This window comes from Monodon monoceros, unplaced genomic scaffold (assembly GCF_005190385.1).
Source record: "Monodon monoceros isolate NGI ecotype Baffin Bay Population unplaced genomic scaffold, NGI_Narwhal_1 Super_Scaffold_2, whole genome shotgun sequence".
NCBI classification, from domain to species: Eukaryota; Metazoa; Chordata; class Mammalia; order Artiodactyla; family Monodontidae; genus Monodon; species Monodon monoceros.
The window spans coordinates 87,741,164-87,766,800 of NW_021703776.1; the positions used below are offsets into that span (position 1 = coordinate 87,741,164).

The 25,637-nt window shown below is 47.5% G+C and overlaps 1 protein-coding gene and 1 long non-coding RNA gene across 2 annotated transcripts in view; one reads left to right on the forward strand and one right to left on the reverse strand.

Annotated features, from left to right (window-relative positions):
• The window catches only part of SLC13A4 (solute carrier family 13 member 4), a 39,044-nt gene that overhangs the window by 11,661 nt on the left and 1,746 nt on the right, over positions 1–25,637 (reverse strand). The window contains exons 2-9 of the mRNA XM_029234238.1: positions 22,086–22,214; positions 9,921–10,057; positions 7,863–8,035; positions 7,363–7,417; positions 4,710–4,749; positions 3,852–3,929; positions 1,951–2,135; positions 24–143 (exon numbers count right to left, since the gene is read on the reverse strand). Of these exons, the coding sequence (XP_029090071.1) occupies positions 24–143; positions 1,951–2,135; positions 3,852–3,929; positions 4,710–4,749; positions 7,363–7,417; positions 7,863–8,035; positions 9,921–10,057; positions 22,086–22,214 (917 nt within the window). The remainder of the gene's footprint in view (positions 1–23; positions 144–1,950; positions 2,136–3,851; positions 3,930–4,709; positions 4,750–7,362; positions 7,418–7,862; positions 8,036–9,920; positions 10,058–22,085; positions 22,215–25,637) is intronic.
• LOC114901963 lies at positions 23–15,846 on the forward strand. The gene is made up of 4 exons (XR_003795325.1): positions 23–162; positions 12,155–12,229; positions 14,732–14,810; positions 15,326–15,846. It is a non-coding gene; the product is annotated as an uncharacterized LOC114901963 (long non-coding RNA).

The following is a 25,637-nucleotide window of genomic DNA, read 5'->3' on the forward strand; positions in this document are numbered from 1 at the left end:
GCTGGCAGGGCCCTGGGACTCACTTGCAGCCCAGGAACAGCCAGTGCATCCAGAACCAGCTGACCACCAGCATGATGAGGGAGATGGGGAAGCTGAAGAGGAACCAGGTGCCAAAGTTGACCACTTCTGCTGCTGGATACTGGCTGGAGGGGAAAGAACCAGGTCAGTGATTAGAAAAGGGTGGATTTCCATTTGGTATTTCGGGGTAATAAGCTAAATGGTCCTTAAGAAGACAGAGCAGAGCTAATGGTAGAGATAATGATAAAAATATGGTAAAACATTATCTAGAACTCACTTGGCAGCTGCAACTGTACTGAGCCCTGCCAAGAATTATGAAATAAGCTAAAAAAGCATCCAAGCAACCAAAATCGATACCACTGAAGTGTATATACTTTGCACTCAGGAGAATCACTCTGGATCTGTTTGCTCTTAATTTATGTAGAGATTCTGATCTGGATTTCAAGACAACAGAATAGAGGAGGCAATCTGATGTACTTTGTTTATAAAGTCACTGAAGGAATGTTTTTTTTTAAAATTTATTTCATTTATTTTTGGCTGCGTTGGGTCTTCATTGCTGCACACGGGCTTTCTCTAGTTGCGGCACGCGGGGGCTATTCTTCGTTGCGGTGCGTGGGCTTCTCATTGCGGTGGCTTCTCTTGTTGTGGAGCACGGACTCTAGGCATATGGGCTTCAGTAGTTGTAGCACATGGGCTCAGTAGTTGTGGCTCAGGGGCTCTAGAGCGCAGGCTCAGTAGTTTTGGAGTACGGGCTTAGTTGCTCCGTGGCATGTGGGATCTTCCGGGCCCAGGGCTCAAACCCGTGTCCCCTGCATCAGCAGGCAGATTCTTCACCACTGCACCACGAGGGAAGCCCCCAAGGAATGTGTTTTGACTGGGGGACACAAGGCATCAATTCTGGAGAACTTCGGTCTCTAGAGCCTCGTGAAGGTTCTAGTTGTGAACTTTGCCCACAGGAGAACCATGGCTTGGAATCTCCAAATCTGTTATCAACATCCACTGCTTAGGGGGCCTCCTTGGTCTTAGGGGGCCAAGGAGGTTATCTGGTGGACTCCTTGTTCATCATTGGGCAGAGCTGTGGCCCCAGCCCAGGTGTCCACCTGGTCATCTTAACCTCTGTATCAACATTTCCTCATCTTTCCCCTCATTTACGTCAAGGGCAACTCTGTTTCCCCAGCTGCTGCAGCCCCAAGCCTGACAATGAGACTTGGGCTTTCCCTCTCTCAGGCTCTTCCTAGCCCTACCCAGGCCGGTCGAGTCTCCCTCTGAATGTTGCTCAGATCTGGCCATTTCTCCTCCCACTGCTGCCCAGGCCACCATCAGCTCTCTCCTGGGCATCTGTAGCCATGTCCTGGATTATCTTCCTGCTGCCTGCCTTTTCTGTTCCAAACCATTGTCCATTTTTAAAATCCAGAATGAGTTTTCAAAACTGTAAATATGATAACCTCACTCCCTGCCTAAAATTCTTCAAAGGCTTCTCACGGCCTTTCGGACGAAGTCCAAGTTCCTTAGTGGGCCCCGCGAGGCCCTCTGTGATCTGCGCATCCACCTCCCTGGCCTCCTTTTGCCCTCTGTCATTTTCTTTTACGTGCTCTGCTCTCTTGCCTCTGAGCCTACTACACTGTTTTCTTTGTCTGGAAGATCTCCCTTCATCTAGTTAACTCCAGCTTGGCCTACACGTCTCCACTTTCATCGTCACCTCTTTGGGAAGTAATTTCCTCCCTCTAGAGTGGGTGGGGTCCCTCAGCAGGGCTCCCCCAGCAGAATCCCACCCTTCTTGTCACATTTAACTGTAATGACTTGATCATCTTTTTTCCCTCTTAGTACAGAAACTGCTCTGGTTCGATTTTCTGTGGTATACTCGGCACCTGGTTCTATCCCTGACACACAGTGGGTGGTTAGTAAATATTGTTGACCGAGTGAATTACTTACTTATTGAAGTGTTCCAAGAAAATGAGGCTGGTGGAGGTGCCAATGATGGTGGTCAGGCCCCCGATGGTGGCGGCGTAAGAGATGCTCAGAGAGAGGCACTTGCAGATCATTTGGTCATGCTGGGACTTGTACTTTCTTTTGAGTTCCTGGTTCCTGGGGCTGGGGGTTAGGACTGGTGGCTTTTCCTACCAAAGGAAAATCAGTGAATTTCTCCAACCCAGCTTGGGCTGTCTGGCACACAAAGCATGAAAAACAGGGGCACCATTGTGCAGTGGAAAGCTTGGGTGTCAGAAAAACAAATCCCAGTCCCAGTTCTACCTTTTACCAACTTGGGCAGCCCCATCTCAGCTGCAGTTTCTGTAAAATGGGGAAAATCCTATTTTCTCTGCCAGATTGTTTTGAAAAGTACATGGAAAGCACTTGGAACACTTCCTGGCATTTAACAAATGGTAAGCTATTAATATTTTTGTTATGGGTATTAACAGCACATTCTGTTTTTCGCTTGAATTCCAGTAAAACTGACTGCTCTCCAGTTTGTGTCTAAATACCAAATAGAAGGTGGTTATTCTACGTGGAATTAAAATACAGTCCTGGTTGGGAGATGACTGAAAAATAAGCTTTGCATTATAGAAAGAGTCCAGCTTTCACTGGGCGGAGAGTCAAAGTGTGTGATTCTCTCCTCCCTTCTTTCTCACTTTTTCCCTTCTTGCCTATTGGCTTTTCCTTCCCACTTTCCCCTCCCCCTTGCATATAAACCTCAGCCTGGCCATGGTCCTTTCAGGCCCTGCGTGGTCCATGTGACGGCCTTTCAGGGTCAGCGGTTGCTGACCTCTGGTCTCAACTGTGGACTAAAGAAGCAAGTGCCCCTCTGTCCTGCCAGGCCTGGCCCCAAATTGTGAAACTAGGAGTAGCCTGGTACAAATGTCAGCAGGCCAGGTCATAGGAAAACCAAGGGGAAGAGGCCACCCTGCCACATTTCTCAAAGCCCGTAACCACTGCCCCATCTGCCTAGGAGGGCCCGGAAAAGGCTGGATCCCACCACATTTTCCTGAAAGATTCATTGATTATAAGAGCTGGGGGAGACCTCAGAGATTCTCTGGTCCAGTGGTTTTCCACAATCCTTTCTCCTAATGAAAATTTACATGGACCTCCAACAGAGAAAACAAATGTAGCATTTAATGGGCAAACATCTATTTTTTAACTGAAAGTATACACATAGGGTCAGGGAGACTTGGATTTGAATCGAGGTTCTCCTCTCACTAGCTCTGAGGCCTTGGGTACATGATTTCATCTCTCTGCGTCTCTGTCAAAATGGAGTTCAAAGTTGCTCCCTCTCTGAGCCAAGACTAGAGAGCAAATGCTCAGCCCAGTGCTTGGTATTTAATAAACAATGGCATTTATTTATGATGATACGGATGCTACATAATTGAGATGATTTTGATGAACACAAAAATTTGAAATCAAGGGCTATAAGTGATGGTTGCAATTTTACACCACCTTCGACGTCCATTGTACTTCTGCATTTTGTTTCAGTGATAAAGTACCAGGAAAATCAGGGAACAGAAAAGCAGTTGCCTTAAAATCTCAGGATACTCGAATAAAATATTTGCAGTGCCCCTGAAGCACCTTTGAGGAGTAGTTTGAACACCTCTGATCTAGACCAAGTCTCAGTTTTTATAGCTGAAGAAACTGGGGCTCAGACAGTGGAATGACTTGCCAAAGTCAACAGTGAGTGGGATGTCTTATCTCCGTGGCACACGCAGGCCAGACACACAGATGGATGAAGTGTGCCTGGCGACAGCCCGCTAGCCTGACACCCTCACAGCTTCATGAACAGGGCCCCTTGGGAAGCTCAAGGCACTTCATGTAGGAAACAGGATAAGGAGGTGCAATTCCATTACCTGAGATGCGTGCTGCTTCTTGTCCTGGTGGTTTGCTGTTCTGGCGGAGCTGGTGATGGCAGGCATGCCATTCAGGTTCTGTCGGGACACAGACCGTCACACTATCACGAGGAGACTGTGGGGCCTGGAGAAGCCACCTGATCACCTGGGGGCACCCACGCCCCCTCCCTGTGGGACTCGGAGACCAGAAGCAGGGCGAGCAGGTGGTAGAGAGCCACCCCTACTGTGCCTGCCTCCTTCTCGCAGGTTCCCCATTTGAAGAGGCTTTTGAAACTTGGAAAAACATGGCTCTGTCCTTATGGGAGAGCTTGGCTTTCTAGAACTTCATTAGCTAACGAAGAACCCTTCATTTTTCTTTAACACAAAGAACATGAAAAAAAAAAAATCGCACACAACCAAGTCCACAGTTTGGACGGATCAAAGCCCATCCATTGGGACTGAGGTAAGAAGAGATGTAAAACCAGCCCTGGGCAAGGGGGTGAGGCCACGTAGAGTGTGCAGGCAAACTTGGCTTTCCCCTATAAACGTGTCCCCTTTTTATAATAAGATTTTTGTAAACGAATCCCTCCTGAAAGGGATCCTGAGGCTGAATACGTGGCTCTTGAATATCTGGATGGCTGATTATTGGGTTTACGCAAGGAAAGGTTAACCTGTCCTTTGTGAAGCTAAGCCCAGTACTCAGGGCTGGGGCTCAGAACTGCCCAAAGCCTCACGCATCCAGGCTCAGGGGAGCACCTCTGTGCCCTCACATCAGAGAAGGCCGCTGGGCCCTCGATAAGCTGCCAGGCTTCTCTGGCCCTGAGTTATCTTGAGGGTCTTTCAGGTATCTCAAAGCACAGAAGAAACCCAGGGCCATACCTTGTTCTGCATCAGAGAACTGAAGTCTGCATTCGACGTGCTGGAAGAAAGCAAAGGAAGTGGGAAAAACAACAGTGGCCCAGACTTGATGAGATGGGAATTCTCCCCCATGGTGTTTGGTATTAGTGACCCTTCTAGACTCAGGTGTTCTAGGCTACACCTAGAAGAAGACGAATCTCACCTTCCAGAGATGTGGTAAGGATTTGTGGGAACAGGGGCAGGGCGTTTCCTTTGGAGGGAAACCGAGACTCCTAATAATAGCTAACATGGAGTGCTTGTTAGGTGCTGATCACTCAAATATGGACTTTAATCCTCACGACAGATCTAAGGGGCGGGTATCACCACCTGCATTTACAGAGTAGGAAACTAGGCAGAGAGAGGTTACTAACTTCCCGAGGGCACCGGGCGCTAAGTGGTGGTGCCAGAGAGGAACCTGCCTCTGTCTCTGCCTGGAGAGCCTGGGCCCCTGACCTTGTTCTCACTGGCTCACTTTCTAGAAGGAGAAACATGAAATGCTTATCTAAGGTGACAGGAGCAGGGAGGGCCAGGGCCACACATGGTAAAAAGCATGTGAGCAAGAAGATGGGGCTGAATTTCTCAGCAGCAGCTGCACCTCAGAGGGCGGCAGGCAACACGTGTGCTGAGTCCCTCCCACCCTTACTGGTCTCCAGTCTTTGCCTTGAGGAGAGAGGAAGGTAGGGATTTAACTACCAGCATTACGGACTTACACTGAGCACTAAATGCATGTTTCTGGTCTGTCCTAGTTCTGAGGACAGTGGGTGCTATGAGCTCAGCCGCTGAGAAGGCCAGTGAGAGGGGCTGGACACACGTGCAGGAAGTGGGGTCCTGGGGTCGTCACCCACCTCCAGGCTCTATCAGGGAAGGATAAGGCGTTGACGGGGCTCCGGAAGCATTCACGGGAGAGAGTCTTTAGGCTGGGAGGAGTATTGTGATGTTTCCCCGCCTTCCTTCCCAAATCGGGTGAGGAGGCTGACATGGAACCCCTCAGACAGCATGGGAGGTGCTGGCGTGAAAGAAGACCGCCAGCCTCACACCGTGGCAGCCCTGGATCCCCCCTGCATGCTGCTGAGGAAGTCCGGGACAACTTGAGCTTTGGCTTTGGAGTTTGGGGACATGTATTTTCATCCAGAAAAGAACAAAGGCAAGAGGCCAGTGTGTGCTGCCCAAGAGGCCAGAGTGAGGAGAAAAGGCCCACTGCACTGGGAGCAGGCTGTGCCCTCAATGACCAGTGGTCTTCATTGGGGGCGGCACAGGGAAGGTGGCTGGGCTACTGCCACCTTGAAAAGGCCCTGCCCGAGAGGCCAGAGGTGTCCCCAGAATAAAGAGGCTGGGGAGCAAGCCACCAGAGCACAGAACCGAGGGAGCCCAAGCGGTCACCCAAGAGCACCTCGTGCCATGAGGCCCAGGCTCTGCAGAGGTGGCCTCAAGGGGACACTCCGAAGACCCTGAAGGTAAGTACCCCACGTGTAAAAGAGTCGGGGCCTGAATCTCAGGGCACTGACCGCACTCTGGAATACCTCCAGCCAAGACCCTCTTTGCCCCTTTATCTTTCCTGCTCGCTACAGCCTCTGCCCTGACCCTGGAGAATTCAGACGCAGAGAGTTGGTGAGGGGAGAGGAAGGAGTGTGGGGGAAGAGTAAGAGAAAAGTCAGTTGTCTCACCTGCTCACTTCTACCTCTTATGCTGCAGGCCTGGGCTGAAGGGGGGTTGGGTGAGAGCGTGAGAGGAGGCGGGGAGAAGCTTCCGACGAGGGATTGAAATTTTGCTATGAGTCTGGACTAGACTGCCGAGTATCTAAAAACGAGATCATTCTAATATCTGAAAGAAACCAGAAGAGCTATTGGATTTGCCTAAGATATGGTCCGGGCTGGGGAGGAAAGTCCAGTATATTGTGATTGGAGCCAGTGACGGGAGGAAGATAAGCTGACGGCACCCTTCTGCCTCTGTCCCTTCACATCGTGCTGGTCTCACTCAGTGTGAGTTCTCCATTTTTCAATGAAAAGAGCAAATCGCAAAACTGAGCTCTAGTACAAATCCAACTTTCCAAATGTCCTATTCATCCCAGTACTCCTTGAAGACCACATTTTGATATTAGATCTCCAAAAGAAATCAGCTGTTAATGGATCTACCCCACATGGGTGTTTGAGGCGATATTTCTCCTTTTCTAAAAGCTGCTTTTCTCATCAGCACCAACTGTCCTCGAATCCCCTACCTGCCACCTAGTTTTTCTTTGCCATATCTAATAAGACCGAATCTAGTAAGACCACATCTAATATCTAAAAAATACTTTGTGATTCTCTAAGAATCTCCAGTGACATCTAAACTGTGAGCCTTTTTTCATTAATAGATTAAATATATTATTCTCCCAAGAGGGACATCAATTTAGCTGAAATGCTACTTGGTAGATGTACAGATAGTCCACATACTCCCTCAGATTCAGTGTAGTCTTTTCTGCTCTCCCCTCAGCCCTGCGATACCCGGTGGTTAAGGGAGGTGCCCTCAGGATCTTGGCAAGTGGCTCCCTGGTATGGAGAGGAGAGCGGGATGGAGGGAGGTGGTGGTGTGGCAAGATGTGAGCTTGGCCCATGCAGCTGAAAGAGGCCCTGTCTGGGAGGAGGGAGGTCATACTCACTCTTCATTGACAAAGATGAGTTCCAGGGAAGGTTGGCTGTTGTTTACATCGAGATCTACGGTAGCAAAGGAAAGCAGGAAGTGAGATGTGGAGTCTGGACCTGACCCTGAAGGGCAGGGGCTCTGGGCTGGGGCTGGATAAGGAAACAAAGGCATCAGGGCTCCTGCTGGGCCTGGTGCCTGACGACTCCCCTTCCCTCCGCTCGGAAGGCATAGTGGGACTCAGCGACACAGACAGGCCTGGGGTCTTGTCGTAATCCTTGAGCGTTTGGGGGAAAGGAGCAGCGGTGGCTGCTTTAAGTAGGGCAGGAAGGAAGAGCTGGCAATGGGGGACACAGGGAAGCTTCAGGTTACAGGGCTGGTATGGGGTAAGGGGCCAGGAAGGGGAAGAGGCGAGACGAGAGGCGGGACGCAGGTGAGGGTCAGTGGGGGCAGGCGCAGAGCTGGGCAGTGTCACTCGGGCGGAGGAGCAAAGGGGAGATGAACTCTAGCAAACTGTACTGATGGGCTCGGCCTCTTCGGCGCTGGAGCTGCCGGCCGCGAGCTGCTCCTCCTCGGCCCTGACCAGCTCCTGCAGCACGGCCTCCACGATGGGCATGACCATGGCGGTGGTGGACGTGTTGGAGAGCCACATGGACAGCAGCGTGGTGCAGCACATGAAGCAGAGCAGCAGCCTGGAAGGCAGGGAGGCGCAGGGGGAGCATCACAGCGTGCCCACCTCCCCGGGTGCAACTTGCGACCTCGCAGGGCTCCCTCGGGGCCTCCTGCAAGCCTGCTGGTGCTGGCATTTATCCAGAAAATGGGGGTTTTATGTCATACATTTAGCTTTGTACTCCCAGGGCTTGGTACAGAGTAAACATTAAATAAAGATGTGTTGAATGGATGCATCACATTTCGTGGGCTAGTGGCCTTAGCCAAAAAAAAAAAAAAGAAAAAGAAAAAGAAAAGCCCTTGCTTAAGCAAAGAATAGCTTTGGTGGTAGGGTCACAGGGCATGGACTTCCTGATTGCTCTCGTCCGTGGACATTAGCTTGGTGATGATGTGTGTTTTTTGTGTATAAAGGAATTCTTTTCTCGGCCCTTGCAGCCAGCAGTCCTACGAGTACCATCCCATTCCTTGCTTTGCAGCCAAGTCACCGCAGTTATTAGCGACCAAATAGAGACTAACGGACAGAGCTTACGGTTCCGCCCACTACTTGCCCACTACCAACCGTTGAAAGCATAGCCCCCAACGGCTCAGCAGTGTCCCATTGCACTGTGTGCACTTTTTCAAGGCTGTGTCTATGAGTTGACACTTGGAGGAAAACACAAAGATAACTCTCGAGTTCTCCTTGACTTTGAAAACATGCACTGTGTGTTTGTACAGATATAGTTCTTATTTCCGTAAGAGAAGCCAGCATAAAGACTACCCGTGTTGATCACCTTAGGTGGGATCATTGACTTTTCACAGTTTGGGGCCAGCACAGCTGTCCTGTGGATCATGACCGGGTAGGTGCCAGAGCCCTGATGGTGTCTCTGTTTAGGCTGATGGAGACATGAGTTTGTCTACCCTGGACATGCACCGGCAAACAGAGGGCCGCGTGGTGGGTGGAAACTTGCTGGAGGGTGCGGTAAATAGAGACGAGTAGAAACGCAATGGGATAAAAATTCTTGACGATAGTACCCGGGGGTTTCAAAGAGCCACAGAGCCTCAACATGATGTGGGGAAATGCCATTGTGTGTCTAGGGGGTCGAGTGTGGAGTACAACATCTCAGGTTATTACTGAGTGATTATGCCCTGAGTTAGGCTGTGGTTAAGTGGGAGACAGGAACATCTTTTTAAGTATAACATGTCTTCATCTAATGACTAGGGATGAAAACTAACACCATATTATTTATTTATGCTCTGTTGGACGCCCAGGAGAGTCAGGGCAGCTTACATAAAAAGTGTTGCAAGAAAGTTGTAAACTAGGAGGTGAGGACGATATTCCAAAGGGAAGATAAGGGCAGTGTTATCCAACAGAGCGGGAATGAGTTCACGCAAAACCATCAATCCTGACCTTCCTACACATTCCTGAGCGGCCTTCTTGACAGCAGAGAGAAAAGAGGAAGCAGCTGAGGGCCTGAGTGCCTTGCAGATGCCGGGTCAGATGCCACATTTGACAGGCCTCTGGTCTAAACCAATGGCGACAAGAACTCAGGGTGGATGGGAGGAAACCTCCATGCCTCCTTAAATGACAGAGGAGAAGACACCACTTCCTCATCCAGCCTGTTCCCTGATACAAGGGAAAAAGGTTGGGAAACAATTTATGTTGGTCCCTCTTGTTTTACCAGATGAGCCCCTTAGATCCTGTAACCTGCTGCCCCGGCAGTCTAGGTTACTCAGGTTATTAGAGGACACCAAAGTCACCCACTCAAGTCTCCATTCCATGGTCACAGGCCTTCTCACTGGAGGGGGAGATGGGAGCCTTGAGGCCCTGGTGTCCTCCCATCCCCACTGGTAGAGAGCCTCAAGTGGACGTCCCTCTGACCGTCCAGGGGGCCCACTGGGAGCTGAGGGGATGCACTAAGTGTGACTTACATGCCCGGCTTGGCTCCGGCCATCAGGACCATGCGCAGAGCGATGCGCTTGTGCAGGTTCCACTTCTCCACAGCCGCCGCCACGCAGATGACACCCACCAGCAGCAGCGTGGTGTTCTTGAAGTACTCGGCCGCCACCTGCAGAGGCCAGCTTGGGTCACCCCTACCCGACCCGGGGCCTGGCCCCCGCCCGACTAAACTCAAGCTCAACCAGAGGCTAGCAAGCAAAAAGCAGGGAGATGAGGGTTATTAAAATAGCCAGTTGTTGTATATTACATATATATATAATTTTAAATTAAAAAAATTTTATGTACACGTACATACATACATACTACCTTGGGCAGGTACTGTGCTAAGCACTTTACAAAGATTTCATTTAATCCTGCCAGCAACTCTGGAGGGTAGATAGTCTTCTCCATTCTAATTGTGATATGAATACGATTTCAAAGAATAAACGTATTTACAATTTTACCTTAATTCTTAAAAATTATGAAAATAACCCTGGGTTTGTCAACTAATCTCATTTTCTTTAGCTTTTTAGAAAATTATGTTCATTTTTTTATTGGAAAGTTAATACATGTTCATTATGGAAAACTTTAAAATATAGAAAAATTAAAGACAAAATTACCCTTAATCCTACTACTGTTAGTACTGTGGTATATTTTCTTCAATTTTTTAATGTCTATATAGATACATAATTGGATTTATACAGTATGTACTGGTTTATATCCTGCTTCTTTTTTTCATTTGACATTGTACCCTGATCATTTTCTTATGAGACTTAAATTTATTGAAAAAATTCATGCTAATGACAGCATGAAGCACCATAGAATTTACTTAGCCGTTTTCCTTTTGTTGAATATTTAAGTTGATTTCTTTTTTTCTTTCTTTGCTGCAAATGGAGCAAAGAATAATTTTCAGCTTAAATCGTTAACCTTATATAAATGTGATTATTTCCTTAGGACAGAGTTCTTGAAGGTGTCTTTATAACCTGCCTTAAACCTTTAAAAAAAACTTTATATTTGAATAACTCTTTAACTCCAAATAATTCCAGAGTTCCAAAGGGTTCCAAAATGATAATAGTGCAAGAAATAGCCATCCACTGTGTGTATGGGTTTTTGTTTTTTTTTCCTGAACCGCTTGAGTGTAAGTCATATACATTTTGGTCCTTTATCCCTAAATACTTCAGTGTTTATTTCCTAAGATTAGGCGTTTTCTCTCACACAACCATAGCACCAGTTACCAGCTGCTTCTTCTTGCTTTTTAATGACGAGGTAATTGAGACCTAGTCCTGCTCAAACATGTTTCCTATGTTTGGGCTCCAGGACCAACTCTTCGTTGATTCCCTCTCTTGGAACATTCTCTCCTTATCTCCACTTTGATGAGACTTCAAAGCCCAGTTCAGGCCTGGTGGCGTCCAGAAAACCTTCCTTGTGACTCTAACCTCTGACTCCAGAACATTCCTTGTGGGTACTATTAACTCTACACATCACAGAGCACATAGGGCAGTGCTAGAACTGTTGCTTCATGCTTGTACTGTTTATTTTTTTATGTGTATCTCTCTTGTTCCTGTATCTCTTAGCACCTAATAGGATAATACGGAAAAGTCGATGCTCAATAAATACTTGTCACATACAAGAGAGTTGTTCCCAACAATGCAACCATGATATAAATTGGGAGGAAAAGATACAGAAAAGTTTAACTCCTAACTTAGAAATCCTCTTAAAGTGAGAAAACAAGAACATTTTTAACTGCAAGAAAAATAAAAACTGAACAGGGAAGGAAATACAAATATAGTAAAATCTGCAGTGTTGGAAGTAGACAGAACTTATATTATCATACTGTTAAACTTTGATTATTGAATTATATGCCTGTACTGGGAAGGTAGAGGGAGGAGAATTGGGTCATGTAAGAGTACAAAATCCTCACCTGCTATAATCAGAAGTCAACTGATAATGTCTAAAAGTGATAACTCAAGAATTAATATAAGAATATCATATAGGACCTTGGAGCTTAATACCAGAAGAAGCAGTTGACAAAGTTAAGTTATTGACTCTGGGTCAGGGGAGGTGGGATTTGGTGGAGGGAGGGGTGGGGAAGGAGTCTGCTGTTTTTTTCATTGTGACCTTTTCAGTATTATTTGAGTTTTAAACTCTGCACGGAACACTTTGGTAAGATAAGAGCCCCCAAAAAGGTAACCTGCTCCATTTCTCCCTTCTCACTTTTTCCCCACAGAGATTTCCTTGTGTCTGGTTGATGAGTTCTGTGCAACAGAAGGATCATCTCTCCTCTCTGAGACCATTTCCTGGGGTAAGAGGCCTCTGCTTCTGGTTAATCTAGTCCTCGTCCTCGACCCCAGTCCTCATGGACACTGTCACTAATGCTCCCGGAGGGCAGAGAAGCTGTGCTGGGCTTGTGACTCTGGCGCAGAGTCCGCACTGGGAGGGACAGGAAGGCCTCGGGCCCTGACGGTGTGTGGAGGTGCTGCCCCCTAGTGGGAGGTGGTAGCACTGCTGGGATGGGAGGGCTGGCTGAACTGGGGGCCTAGGACCTTCCTCACTGCCCACTCATGTTCCTAGGCAGCTGAGAGGCAGCTTTGTGGTGGAATTGGTGTTTTAATTTCATCTGTCTACCAAGGAGAGGAACCCACAGAAGACTTGAGACACCATTGTCCTCCTGGGTGATGGTCCCCCACTGGCCCCATGACTCATGGCTCTCTGGGAAGCTTTTAAAGACTCAGTGTTACCAGGGTTACTTTCCCAGGGGACTGACTGACAACATTTTAGTTTTCTGCCTCTTTGGCACATGTCCTAATAGACCCCAGTTGGTGATGGCCTTTTAGGGGGATCAGAGCCTGTACAAGAGGTGGGGCTACTTTCTCGGGGTTCCTCTCAAGGGCGAGGAGAAAGGAACCAACATGTGGTAGAGTGCCTTTTACATGCCAGAAATGTATTTTGCATTCACTTTCTCACTTAAGGTGAGGAAACAGACTCAGAGACGTTAAGGAACTTTTCCAGGGTCACAGTGTGAGGTGTGGAGTTGGGATATCAATCCAGGTCCATCTGAATCTAAAGCTACTATTCGACATGCCACTCAGGGTGGCCAAGTAGAAACCACTCATCTAATTCAACTCCAGGGGAAATTCTGGGTACCCCAGACAGCACGGGCCAGCCCACATTCCTCATCTTTATTCATAATCACAGTCCTGACACTGGCCCCAAATACCTGGGCCCGGTCCAGTGAAAGCCCCAGGCCCAGGTTTGGTAGGATATTGGCCCTGTGATGTTTTCTTATTTGGTGTTTGGTGTGCTCAGGTCTGTTCATGTGTCCTTCCTGCCCCCTTGTAAGCGATGCCAAGTGTTAGGTGATGTAGCCTGGGTTTGTGACTCGGCTGTATGCTGGGCAAGTTATTCAACCTCTCTGGGCTTCATTTCTCTCATCTAAAAAAATATATGAGGATTATATGAGTCCCAATCTTCTGTAAAGCTGTTGTGAAGATTAAATGACACATGCAAACCAGCTAGCGTGGCCCGCCACGTTGACAGCCAGGGCTCCTGGTGGCTCTTCTGTTACTATGTGGTCCACACAGAGGCTGACCTGGTCTGAGGCCGTTAGCATACAGAGAGGGCCCAGGCACAATCAATAAAATCTTGTCCAATGGTGTTGTTGGTTAGTTTTCTAGCCCACTGATTTTTTTTTTCTTTACAATAAAACCTTGGTTATTTACAACCCCTCTGGGAGTTCCAGGATTCTTGAGGATTATTTTAATCGTTTTCTAAAATGTGTTGCGTCCTCACACTTGCCGTGAGCATTCCTTTCCCCACTATCTAATTTCCAAGACTAATATTCTGTGAGTTGGGAAACTAGATAATGAAAATTGTTAGAACTATTTGCAAAGAGAAATTAGATTCTAAAACAAGTGCTCCTCCCATGGCTAGACTGCACGGATTTTGTGACATTTGTGTTGGCAGTGTTATCGCCTTTACTGCATTTCTGCTCTGTGGTTTTTCTCAGTGTGCCCAAACCCCAAGTTTGGAGAGCAGAGATGTTTCTGGACTGTGTTTAAGAAGAGATGGGCTCAAGGAGGCCGCTCTGAAAAGGTGGAGCAGAGGATAGCAAGTAAGAACTCAACCTGGGTTCAAATGCTTGCTCCCCACAGATGAGTTGTATGTTCTTGGACCAAATACTGAACCCCTGTTCCCCCATCATTTCAACCTTTTAAGTAGTAATACACAACACATTGAATCCGTATGGGCCTTAAGTAAGATGATGCAAGACAGGCCTGGCACATAGGAAGTGCTCAGTAATGGTCCATTATTATTGTTAAAGAAGTGAAAAGATGAAACGCTTCAAGATGAGATTGAGGGTTAGGAATCAGGTATGCCAGCATGACCACGTGGGGGAATAAGAGAAAGAAATGAAGTAGGAAGGAGCAAGGTGGACCTAAAAGACAAAGTTTCCCCCAAACTTTCTTAAGTGAAGGGTGAGTACATCTCAAGAGTTTTCTAACCCAGCCTGGATTGAGAGGCACAAGGACAGAAGTGTTGACCAATGTAGTCTTTTAATGAACTAGTTCATTGTTAGTAAATTGCAGGTGACATCTGTTAGTGATGAGCTTTTAAAAACGTCACTCTCTTTGGTCACGGAATTATTTGTTGCTCTCTAGATATGTCAGGTTTTAATTTTTTTACAAAGTTTTTTTTTTTTTTTTAATGGGAAGGTGAGGGGAGTTGTGGCTTTAATCCTAGAAGTTTGAGGAGAACGGATATCTGGATGCTGATCTCAGTTCAGTGCTTTTCTCACTAAGAACAGGGCCATCGTCAGGGAGGAAGACAGATGGACCAATGAATCATTCGTGCAGATAAGCTGGGTGCTGTGATCTGTCACTCAGGTAGGTCTAACATCCTCACAACTCCCCACGAGGTGGGTATGCCTATTATTCTCATTTTCCAGATGAGTAAAATGGAAGTTTAGAGAGGTTACACATGTAAAGAAAAGAATGTTGCCCGCCATTCCAGTTCTATAAGGATCAAGCCATTAGCCACTGCAGTCATGCACCCTGAGGGGAATTCAGGATGGAGAAAAACAGGAAGCATTCTGTACTTTGGGTACTGGCCCTAAATAGTTAAGATGCATATCTAAGGGATCATTTCAATGACCCCAGATTCTTACTTCTTCCCATAGATAGAAGAGCACTAAAATCATTAACTTGAGATGTCTGTTGTGATTAGCAGTAGTCTTTTGATGCCTGACTACATGTTTTTCCAGAAAAAAAAAATTCATATATTTCCTGGCTCCTACCTTACCTCTTAGGAGCAGTACCTCAGTTACCTAAGAGGGTGTCTCCAAGGCCATAGTCCTCAGTAAGTTCCCCAAATAAAACTCAACTTGCAACTTTTATTTCAGTCAACGCACAACTTGCTCAAGACTGGTCAGTGAGAAAACTGGATTCAAACTCAGTTCGACCCTACTCCCAACTTGGATCCTGACCCTCTCCACATTGCCAGTGTCCTTGCTTATAGTGGTGGCAGCCAGAGACTGGCAGAATGCGTGGATCTGAACGTGTCCTGACGTAGGCATTGGTGGCGTTGTATGGGCCCCGTCAGAAATGCAGCCAATCAGCACGCTGCTGCTGGCTGGACACACCTAGGCTCTCCTTGCAAGTTGCTGTGGCTGTGCCTCTTCACGCGGCAGGAATGTGGCATTCCCTCAGGAGACCAGTGGTGGTCTCTGGAAACGGACCTATTTTGAGGCTCTTTTGGTTCATCTGAACAATTTTGCTGCGACCCCAGGATGGGATGCCTGGGCTGAGCTAAACCCCCATCAGAGCTGAAGCCCCTCACTACACCATTCCAACCGCCACCCTGGCAATGCAGCCAAGTCCGGCGTGGCTGCCTCTCCGCCTTTCCCTGGGGGCAGGAATGCTGTTTCTGCTGGTAAGTCTCTGGGGGCTCAGACACCCTCCTAACCACCTGTCTGTATTCCCTGAGGACAGAGGTTTTCAAACCACTCACTGCCTCTGAAACTTCAGCGGCAGCTGTGGGAACAGGGTGGCCGTGAAGCATTGGGAGGGAAGGGCCCGGGCAGCCAGGGCTCTGGGCCCCCGTGCCTAATCAAAGTAGGACTTCCCCTTCCATCTGCTTCATGTATTGATTTTCCTAAGATCTAGTTTAAAGGAAAGGTTTTGTTGCTTAAAAAACATTCTTTGTAAACCCTACCCTAGAGATGTCTAAAGCAGAGAGACCCAGATGGGTGCTGACCTGACCCGAAGTCAGCCCAGCTCCTGCAGAGCTTGGAAATGCTGACTCATAAGGTGTCCCCAGTTTCTTCAAGACTGAATGATCTGCCCCTGTAGCTCTTCCTATGGAAACATCAGCTTGGCCTCAAAAGGCTGCAAGATCTGTGGGTTCCTGGTATCGGGCCCACGTATGGCCTGGGTGTGCGCTTAGCTCTGGGCTGTGTCTGGATGGCTGTGGGTGAGGGTGGGTAGCTGGGCACAGATGCTCAGCCTGTACTCAGGCTGGGGGCGTGGAGGTAGGGGTGTCAGCGTCCATAGTGAGTAGAGGCCAGAAAGGCAGAGTGGAAGGTGATATACGAAATGCCCCCAGGTTTACACACAGCAAGTCAGGGTCTAGGCACTGGTCAGGAATCCAGTGGGTCAGAAAGATCAAGAGCAAACAGGGCAGCAGATTTCATGACATCAGACTCAAGTATCACTTGGCTGTAGAGGCTGTTTTGTTTCTCCAGCTGGAGCTGCCTTGCTGCCTCTCTTGCCTTGGCAGGAGCTAGAATCTGAATTAGACTTGCTAGAAGCCTGCAGTGCAGGGCCACTGAGACAGCAGAAGGAGCGTGTCTGTGTGCGCGTGCGCGCGTGGGTGCATGTGTTGGGGGGTAGATAGAGAGCAGGTGTAATCTCTACCAGAAGTAGTTCCTGACCCTGGGCATCTCTGAGGCTCCTTACAAATCCCAGTGTTCAAACCATGCTCTTTAGTTCCCCAGAGAGCCGCTTGGTCCCCACATCTATGCCATTCTCCTATAAACAGTGAATCTCAGCTCACTTGATTGACACAGGTACTGTCCCCAGCTACGGCAACACAGTAGAAAGGCTTAGAGGACTTTCAAGGCCTATATGATGACAGTAACGAGAGTCACAATGGAGGCAAAACAAAGAAACAGACCTAAAAACAAATCGGAAATACAGGACTGAGCTCTGTACACCAGCAGAGGGGAGCAGAAGCTGGATGCTTACAAGCCGATAGATTCCTAAAGTCAAGGGGCCCTTAGAGCCCACCCCCTCTCCCGAGGCACAGAGTCTACCCCTAGTATCCTTGACGTGGTCATCTGGCTTGTGCTTCTGGGGACAGGAACACCAGGACCACGTGTGGCCCCCATTTCAGTGTCTTCCCTCCCAGAGAGGGGAGCTACTTTATGGTGCTTTGACTCTGGTTCTGGTTTGACCCTTTGAGCCTGGTATGTTGAGCTGTACAAGCCAGAAATCATGCCCCTCTTGAGGCTTTGCTTCATTCCTCATGTGACTTAGCTTCTAGATTTCAGACACCTTGGCTACCTACCTCTGAATGACCTCCTTATCCAGAATTTCCTGCTCTGAACACATACGTTTATTAATTGAGCAGATTTCAGTACATCCTGGCTAGCAGTTAAGGGTGAAAGTTCTGGGGTCAGGCAATTCGAGCTTCAAGTCCTGGCTCTACTACTTACGAGCTGTATCACCTTGAGTAAGTTACTTAACCTCTCTGAACTTCAGTTTCCTCCTCTGTAAAACAAAGATAAAAATAATAGCCACTTCACAGAGGATTAAAAGATACAGTGCATGTAAAGGACCTCCCACTGCGCCTGACATGTGGTAAAGGCTTGGCATTTTGGCGGCCACCCTGGACAGAGAGCTGACTCCCACTGCGTCTATACTCAGCTGAAAGCCAAAGATCTTTTTCACACACACTGCTAACATTTATCCTTATTAAGCTTCATTTTGCCTGGACTTCCCTTCCAGTCCATTGTCTCTTCCTGGCAGCACTGATTCTGTCACTGTACATTAGCTAGTCCATCTAGCTTCGAGTCATCTGCAATTCGATAACATGCCTTTCTTATTTCCATTTGTGCTCTCTCTCCAGCGCGATGCCAACATGTTACTCAGATTCTTTCGGTTTAGCTATTCAACCAGCACTCAAGTTACTCAACTGTGCTGTCATCCAGCCCACATTTCTCTGACTGAGAAATTGTTATCCCTGGAAATATCGAAGGCTCCAAAGAAAAAGTTAATTTATGTTCAGCAACATTTGTTTAAAAGACCAGGGAAATTATAAAGCTTTGTGGAAAGACCTCAGTCAAAAAGTGGTCAATATAAAGTTTGGGCACTCGACAGGGTAAATTTCATTTATATAGAACATTCCCTCATGTGAAATTGTGTAAATTGGGGTCTGCAAGGCCAGAAAAAAAGGCATTACTGCATAGGGTCTTCTGTGTTATTCCATGTGGTTTATACTTTCTCTCTGCTAGAGTAGAAACTTCTCAAGGTCAGGAGCCATTTTGACTATTTTCTATCTCTTTTCAGCATCTGAGTTAGGCTGATAGGAGACAGTCTAAGCTTTGCACACAGTGAACTCTTAATACCTGCAGACTGACAATTCATCACTGTACAATTTAACCATTTATATGCACACATCCAGCCCTAGGGGGAACCCAAAGCATTAGCTATGAGATTCAAGAGTGCAGAAATGATATATTAAAAAAATTTTTTGTTTCTTTTTTTGGCTGCACCACACAGCATGTAGGATCTTAGTTCCCAGACCAGGAATTGAACCCGTGCCCCCTGCATTCGGAGCAGAGTCTTAACCACTGGACCACCAGGGAAGTCCCAGAAATTATATTTTTTTTTTCATTTTTGTCACCTGCAAGGTATCTGTAACATCCCATATTGTATTGCACATGGTAGGTACAGCACTCAAAATATTTTTCTGAATGTTGACTGAATAACCTGAGGGACAAAAGCCACAGGTTCAGGGTCACACTGATCCTATTCACGTGCCTTCCTTCATATGGAGAGTACACTACTGACACACCATCAAGAAACATTGCAATCAAGAAACGTGAACTAAGGGCTAGTGCAAGAATGGCCCGTAAGCATAAGACATCGTAAATCCTAGAGGGCGTGAAATCTGGGTGGAGAGAGGACGTGTCCACAGCAAGTTTATCTGATGTATCTCATGTACCGTTTAAAGGACAGAGGTATCAGGGGGCTCCAAGGGAAGTGAACAACTCTTTTAGCTGAGGTTTTTGGAAAGGCTTCAACCAACAGGGTAATTGGGTAGGATCTTACAAGCTGAAGGAATTGGAGAGAACTTTCCAAAGTGGAAGAGTGGCCTGAGTCCCGGCAAGGGGCTGGGCAAGCACAAGGTGGGTTTGGGGAGTGACGAGTGGATGATTTGTCTGGAGTAGGGGGCGCCTGCAGACCCCCAGCCTAGCTTTTCCCAGGGAGCCATGGCACATGCTGGTGTAGGGGAGAAGCCGGTGGCTGTGGAACAGATATTTTCTCTGTCTGCAAAGTCAGCTGGCTCACAAAGGGCTATAACCCATGTCCTCTACCTGATCGGCATGTCCTTTAATCTGAGTTTAAAAGGCTAGCTAAACAGGTTATGTTTGGCCTAAACTGCTCTCTGGAGCTCAGCTGTTAAATATCACCAGCCAAAGCCGCTTTGTCAGACAGATGGGGTGGGGTTTTCACCTCAAATGATAAAATTGGCCCCTGGCTTCTCCAGTGTTTTCCACCTCCAGCCCCAGCAATGGCAACACCCAATCTCTCCCTGGAAAGTCTTCTTTTTCTCCTTACAAAGTCCTGTTGCCTTTGAAAACAACTGCCTCCCTAGACTCCTTATAGGTTGAGCCTTCCTGGCTGTGCAGATGGGCAGGCCCTAGGATGAACTGTTGCCTAGCAACGTCCCTAGTGTGTGGAGGGGCTGATTGGCCCACCTGTCTATAAGATTCCCCTGCAGGAGGCCCTTGGGGAAATAGAGACATCATCTACTTTAAGACTAAGGCATACTGTTGGCTTTTGGGCTGCCTGTAGTGAAATACAAAGATATTAGTCTTTTAATGAATAGCTAGCTCACTTTAAAAATGTTACTTAAGTTTCAATTCTTTCTATAACTTCACTTCTTCCTCTGCTCTCTACTTTCACCTCCCGACTCATTGGCTTTCGCTTTCACAATTTTAAAGAGAAATCTGCAAGACAAGTTCATTTATGTTTATCTTAAGAAAAGTAATATTACACTACCAAACGTAAAATAGATAGCTAGTGGGAAGCAGCCACATAGCACAGGGCGATCAGCTTGGTGCTTTGTGACCACCTAGAGGGGTGGGATAGGGAGAGTGGGAGGGAGGGAGACGCAAGAGGGAAGAGATACGGGAACATATTTATATGTATAACTGATTCACTTTGTTATAAAGCAGAAACTAACACACCATTATAAAGCAATTATACCCCAATAAAGATGTTAAAAAACAAAAAAAGAAAAGTAATATTGGTGCTTGTTCTTTTAGGCATGCACACAGACCCAGACAGACTACCTGTTCTCTTTCCACAAAGGAAGGGGGATAATTGGAGTGATTGCCTAGTGCTTCAGGTCCCAGGCTAGCTTTTATGTGGGTCCCCAGGATATTGGTGTTGGACCCATCTCCAGGAATCAAAGCACTGCTGAGGGTTTTGGGGATGCTATCCTTTTTGGAGAGTCTGAGGCTATTATGATTACTAAATGCCAACAAAGGAACTAATGTACCAACAGCCTCCAAACCAAACTGCCCCAGACCAAAGCAAACAAACAAAAACCAGCCATTTGAGTCCATGTAGTAGAAGGACAACTTGTTAACTTGTAGTCAAGTACAGCAATTAGGGGATGGCCTAATTTTTATCTCTGGACTTTAAAAAAAATTCTGTTATCCATGGTTAAGGCATCCCATGGACCCAGGTTCATTATTCCTTCCTCACATCACACAGGTGAAGAGATGTACAGTTCTTAGTATTAACTCACCATGAAGCTACATAATACATTATGGAGTGTTTTTCTTATGGTACAGTAAGCAAGTGCATAGACTTTGAAACCTGACAGGTATGAGTTTGAATCCAATTCTGCTATTTCCTACTTTGTGATCTTGGGTAAGTTTCTTAACTCTGTGAAACTCTTTCCTCATCCGTAGAATGGAAATATTAATATCTACCTTGTAGACATCTCGGGAGTATTAACTAATACAGCACTTCTGGTGTAGTGCCTGATTCTTAGTAGGAATTCAAACATTAGTTCCCTTTCCTCTTTCTTCTGTGCCTCTGTCCTTAACTAACCTCTACCATTCAATCTCCTTCAGAAACCCTAAGCGGAGACCAGGTGCTATAAGGAGATAATCCAAATGGAACCAGGTGTTAATGAATGAAGACCGTTCTTCATCTTGCTCCAGGTTTCTGGCTGTGATTTTCTTCTTTCCTATTTGTGGTAGGCTTAACTGTTTGCACTGGCACCACCCTGGGCTTCCTGTTGACAATTTCTGTTAGAATTTTAAGAATGCCATAGAGAGAGAGAGTGAACAGAGGACAGATTCTAGGTAGACAGCAGTCAGGGAAAGAATATGCAGTAATCTTGAGTTGGGGAAGAAGGGACAGAAATGTTTTTTAGAGAAAGTGAAGACATTGTCAGGACTCAGGGAAATGCGGTAAGTCTCTCTGTCGGCAAAGCATTTATTGAGCACCTACTCCATACGGACTCAGCTTCGTCATGAGATTCCAAGGACCTGGGAGGCCTGATTCCTGCCTTTGAGCGCTTTGAGTTTAATGGACAATCAGAAGAACAGAGAAAGAATCACAGCAGTCTGGCTGAATGTGCCAATCATACAGTTGCTAAAGGGTTTCAGGCTGAAGGAACAATTGCATGTAATTAACCAAAAGGCTTCCTGAAAGAGGCAGTTTGACAGAGATGAAGGTCATGGGTTGAAGGAAAGGAGCTCAGGGTCCAGGACAGCAGGTGCAAAGGCTTAGTGCTAGTGGGTTGTCCCAGAGGGTGAAAGAAGCCCCCTCCTCAACTGCTCTGTGAGTCTCCCTTCACCTTGAGCCCTCTTTCACTGGCCCAGCAGGGACCGAGCAGGGGGCTGCTAATGGTCTAACCTCGCTGGATCGCAGGACTCCAAAGAACGGGTAGAGGAAGGCAGGCACCAGGGCTGCAGCTCCAAGAGGCACCGCCTCGGACACCCAGTACACAGCAGTCACGATCAACACGTAAGCACACGCAGCCTCCTGGAAGGGGAGGAAAGTGGGTGGTTAGTCACAGGGACAGCCACTGCCACCAAGGATCCAAAAGAGACCCAGGGCAGAGGCAGGAGGCACACGGACTCAAACGTGGGCACTGGAACACAGCTCTGGGAGGTGCAAAGGTGGACTTGGCAGAGAAGTTTGGTGGATACATGTCATCGTATTTTGGTGGGTGAAGTTATGGCTGCTCCTTGGGGCGACTGATGCCTTGTACGTGGTTTGCAGCAGGGTGGCCACCGGGACTGTTATGCTATCACAGCTCGGTTGGTTCCTGAAACTGAGCAGGGTAGGGACTGAAATTAACTGCAGTGTCCAGATCATGTACATAAAGGTGGAGTTCACAGTTTTAACTTGGTCTAGGCAGGATATTTTGGTGTCAAATTGATCAGATACCAGAGGTTCTTGGGGTAGCTGAAGGTGGGGATTAATTTGTGTAATTGATTCACATGTGAATTCTGAAACTGGCCCGTTTGGGGCTGGATCACTCCCTGCTGGGTTGGTGGGGAGAGCTGTCCTGCGCATTGTCAAATGTTTAGCAGCATCCCTGGCCTCTACCCACTAGATGTCTGTAGCACCTCCCCAATTGTGACAACCAAAAATGTCTCTAGACATTGCCAAATGTCCGTCGGTGGCGGGGGGAATCATCCCTTGTTGAGAACCGGTGCCCTAACCAGTGTCTGGGACACTCCACTGCCTGATGTACATGGAAACTTCCTTCTGACAAAGAGAGTAAGAGTGCTGTCTATCTGGAAGGGAAGGCCTGGAAATTTACCAGGGTTTTCCCCGGCCCACTCCCTTTGCTGGTCGTACAACCGTGGGGTGCACAGAATAAATAAGTACAACATTCTTATAAAAAATCAGTCCTCCTTAACCTTAGCTCCGGTAATCCTGGTTGCCCCGAATGGTGCTGATTGATGGTGGTGAGAAAGGTCACTGGCTTACTCTTGGAGAGGTCACTGTCCAAGGGTTTTAACAATGGTCTCCGGAGGGCCAGTGAATAGAAGATCCAAGCTGGCTGCGGACTCCTCCGTTTATACCTAGTTCTAAACCCACTGCGCTCAGGTCTGACCTGCCCTGAGGCTGGCTGGTGATCAAGGAACCTGACAAATCTTGTTCTGTTTATCTCTCCCTTGGGTTCAGAACAAGCGTCCTCAAACTCTTACACAAAAGTTACAAAAGGTCGCCACGATCAGTGAGGGGCGTTGGGAGTGATTAACCCAGCCTGGCTGGATGGAACCTTGTTCCCTCCTGATACGCATGGATTATGGGGTTGGGGGTTGAGAAATGGGAACTGGGCGCAACAATTGTTGACTGTAGCTCCCACTGAGATTTCCTCTGGGGCCAAAAGATCAGAGAGAAGTTAAAGCTTTTGGAAGTGCTGATAAGACAACAGAACCAATACTGGGGGGGGGGGGGGGGGAAAGGGCTCCATTTGAAAAAGAATGCAGTTTAGAGAAATGCTCGTTTACTGCAGAAATAAAAATACCTAAAGGAGTTCAAAGCCCTTCAGCCCACTTGAGCTCACTTATTCCCATCTCCTTCCTGGGAAAGAGACAGAATGGCAAGTGTTGTTTCTAGTTGAAGCAAAGGAGATAGAATGTCTTTCCCTCACTGAGAAGCCCTTATTCCTTACAAAGAACCTTCAGTCTTTCTTGGCTTGGTCATTACAGGTCCAGGAGCGAAGGAAGGAGAGAAAAGGGAGAGAGAGAGAGCAAGAGCTATTTCTTTCTACCATGCATCATTTTGGTTTGAAGTAGGAGAATTTGGGTAAGCCAAGGTAAACTTTTTGATTGTAACTATTGTTAGGAATTAGAATAAGTTACTGGAGGAAGTCACCAAGCCACCTTCATCCAGCAGTATTAAGAACAGGATAAACTACCATCATTTTAATCTGAACTTTCCTTAGAGCTTTCTGACTTTCATTAGAAAAATGGCCAAGAGACAACCTTCAGACGGCCTTTCCATCTACTTCGCACTCAGTACACCCATGGAATTTACATAAACTTCCTTTTGCCCCTTCTCAACTGTCTCAAAATTCAGTAGGGAAGCTTATATTCAGATAACCCAGAATACTCTGTGAAGTTTGTTTACAGGCTCCTGTGTCCCTGCATCTGGCCGTGGTCTGGCAGGTAGCTCAATCAATGTTGGTGAACTGAGCTGGGCTCCTCTGCTGGCTAACAGGTCTCCCTTATCTACTGGAGAAAATATTCTGGAAACCCGCAGCCTCTTATCACTGCCACTGGTCAGCAGGAATGTAGGGATTGGTGCGTACTCGGGCAGTGCCTTTAAGGGATAGTGTGTACTCGGGCAGTGCCTTTAAGGGATAGTGTTGTCAGTTCTTTTTTGCTCCTGTTGACAAATAAAGGAGCGAGTTCAAAAGTGGCATTTCCCCACAGCGGATGCTCCCTGACCCTGCTACTAACTGATGTTTGCATCTACTTCTTTCCCTACAGTCTGACCACCCCGATGAAATACCATTCAGACTCCACTGGAAGGAGCTTGAGGTCACGTCACTTGGTGTCATAAATGACTGGAAGGGCTTTTGAAAATTTAGCTTGGGAGTTGGGTGTAACTTTTATCCCACCGGATTGCTGAAGCTGGGCTTAGTTGCAGATGCCCCGCTCTTGACCTTCCTCTTCTGTGTATGGGAAATCAAGTCTGGGCCCCTGGCTTTAGAGAGCTGGGCAGGAAAAAATGAGAGGTCATACTAATCCTTCCTAAAATGCGGCTGCAGCTTGTCACTTTGAAGAAGCATCAGAACTGCAGGCCAGGAGCTCTTGCCCAGATCACTTCTCTCAGTTCCAGCCCAGAGCAAACAAGGCTATTTAGGGATCTTAAGGATTAAATATCAGAATCTAAGTGTGATGCAAGGGGGCCGAATAGATGAGAGCCAGTCCCCGTGGTGGTTTGTGCCTACTGTGACCTCAAGGTGCTTCTGCGTCATTGCAGAGGAAGGAGAAGAAGCGTCTTACTGACACTGGGACACACGGAGGAATCATCTTTGCAGGGCACACTGGGGCGAGTGGTGAGCAGGCTGCATCCAGGTCTGAGGGCTTTGGCCACCCAGGCTCCATCTAGCTGTCCCGAGGGCTACCCATGAGCACAGACTGGGAAGCTCTGAGGTAGCATATTTCTCTTTTCTTAAGGCACTGGTTCTCAACTGGAGCCAAGTTTGCCCCCCAGGGAATATTTGGTAATATCTGGAAGCATTTTTGGCTGTCACAATTGCAGGGGGTGCCTGTGTGCTGCTGGCACCTGATGGGTAGAGACCAGGGATGCTGCTAACCATGCTACAGTGCACAGCACAGCACGGCCCTCCCATCACAACAGAGAACTCTCTCCCCCCACCCCCAAATGTAACTAGTGTGGCTGTTGAGAAACCCCGCCCTAAGGAGAAGCTCAGTTGGA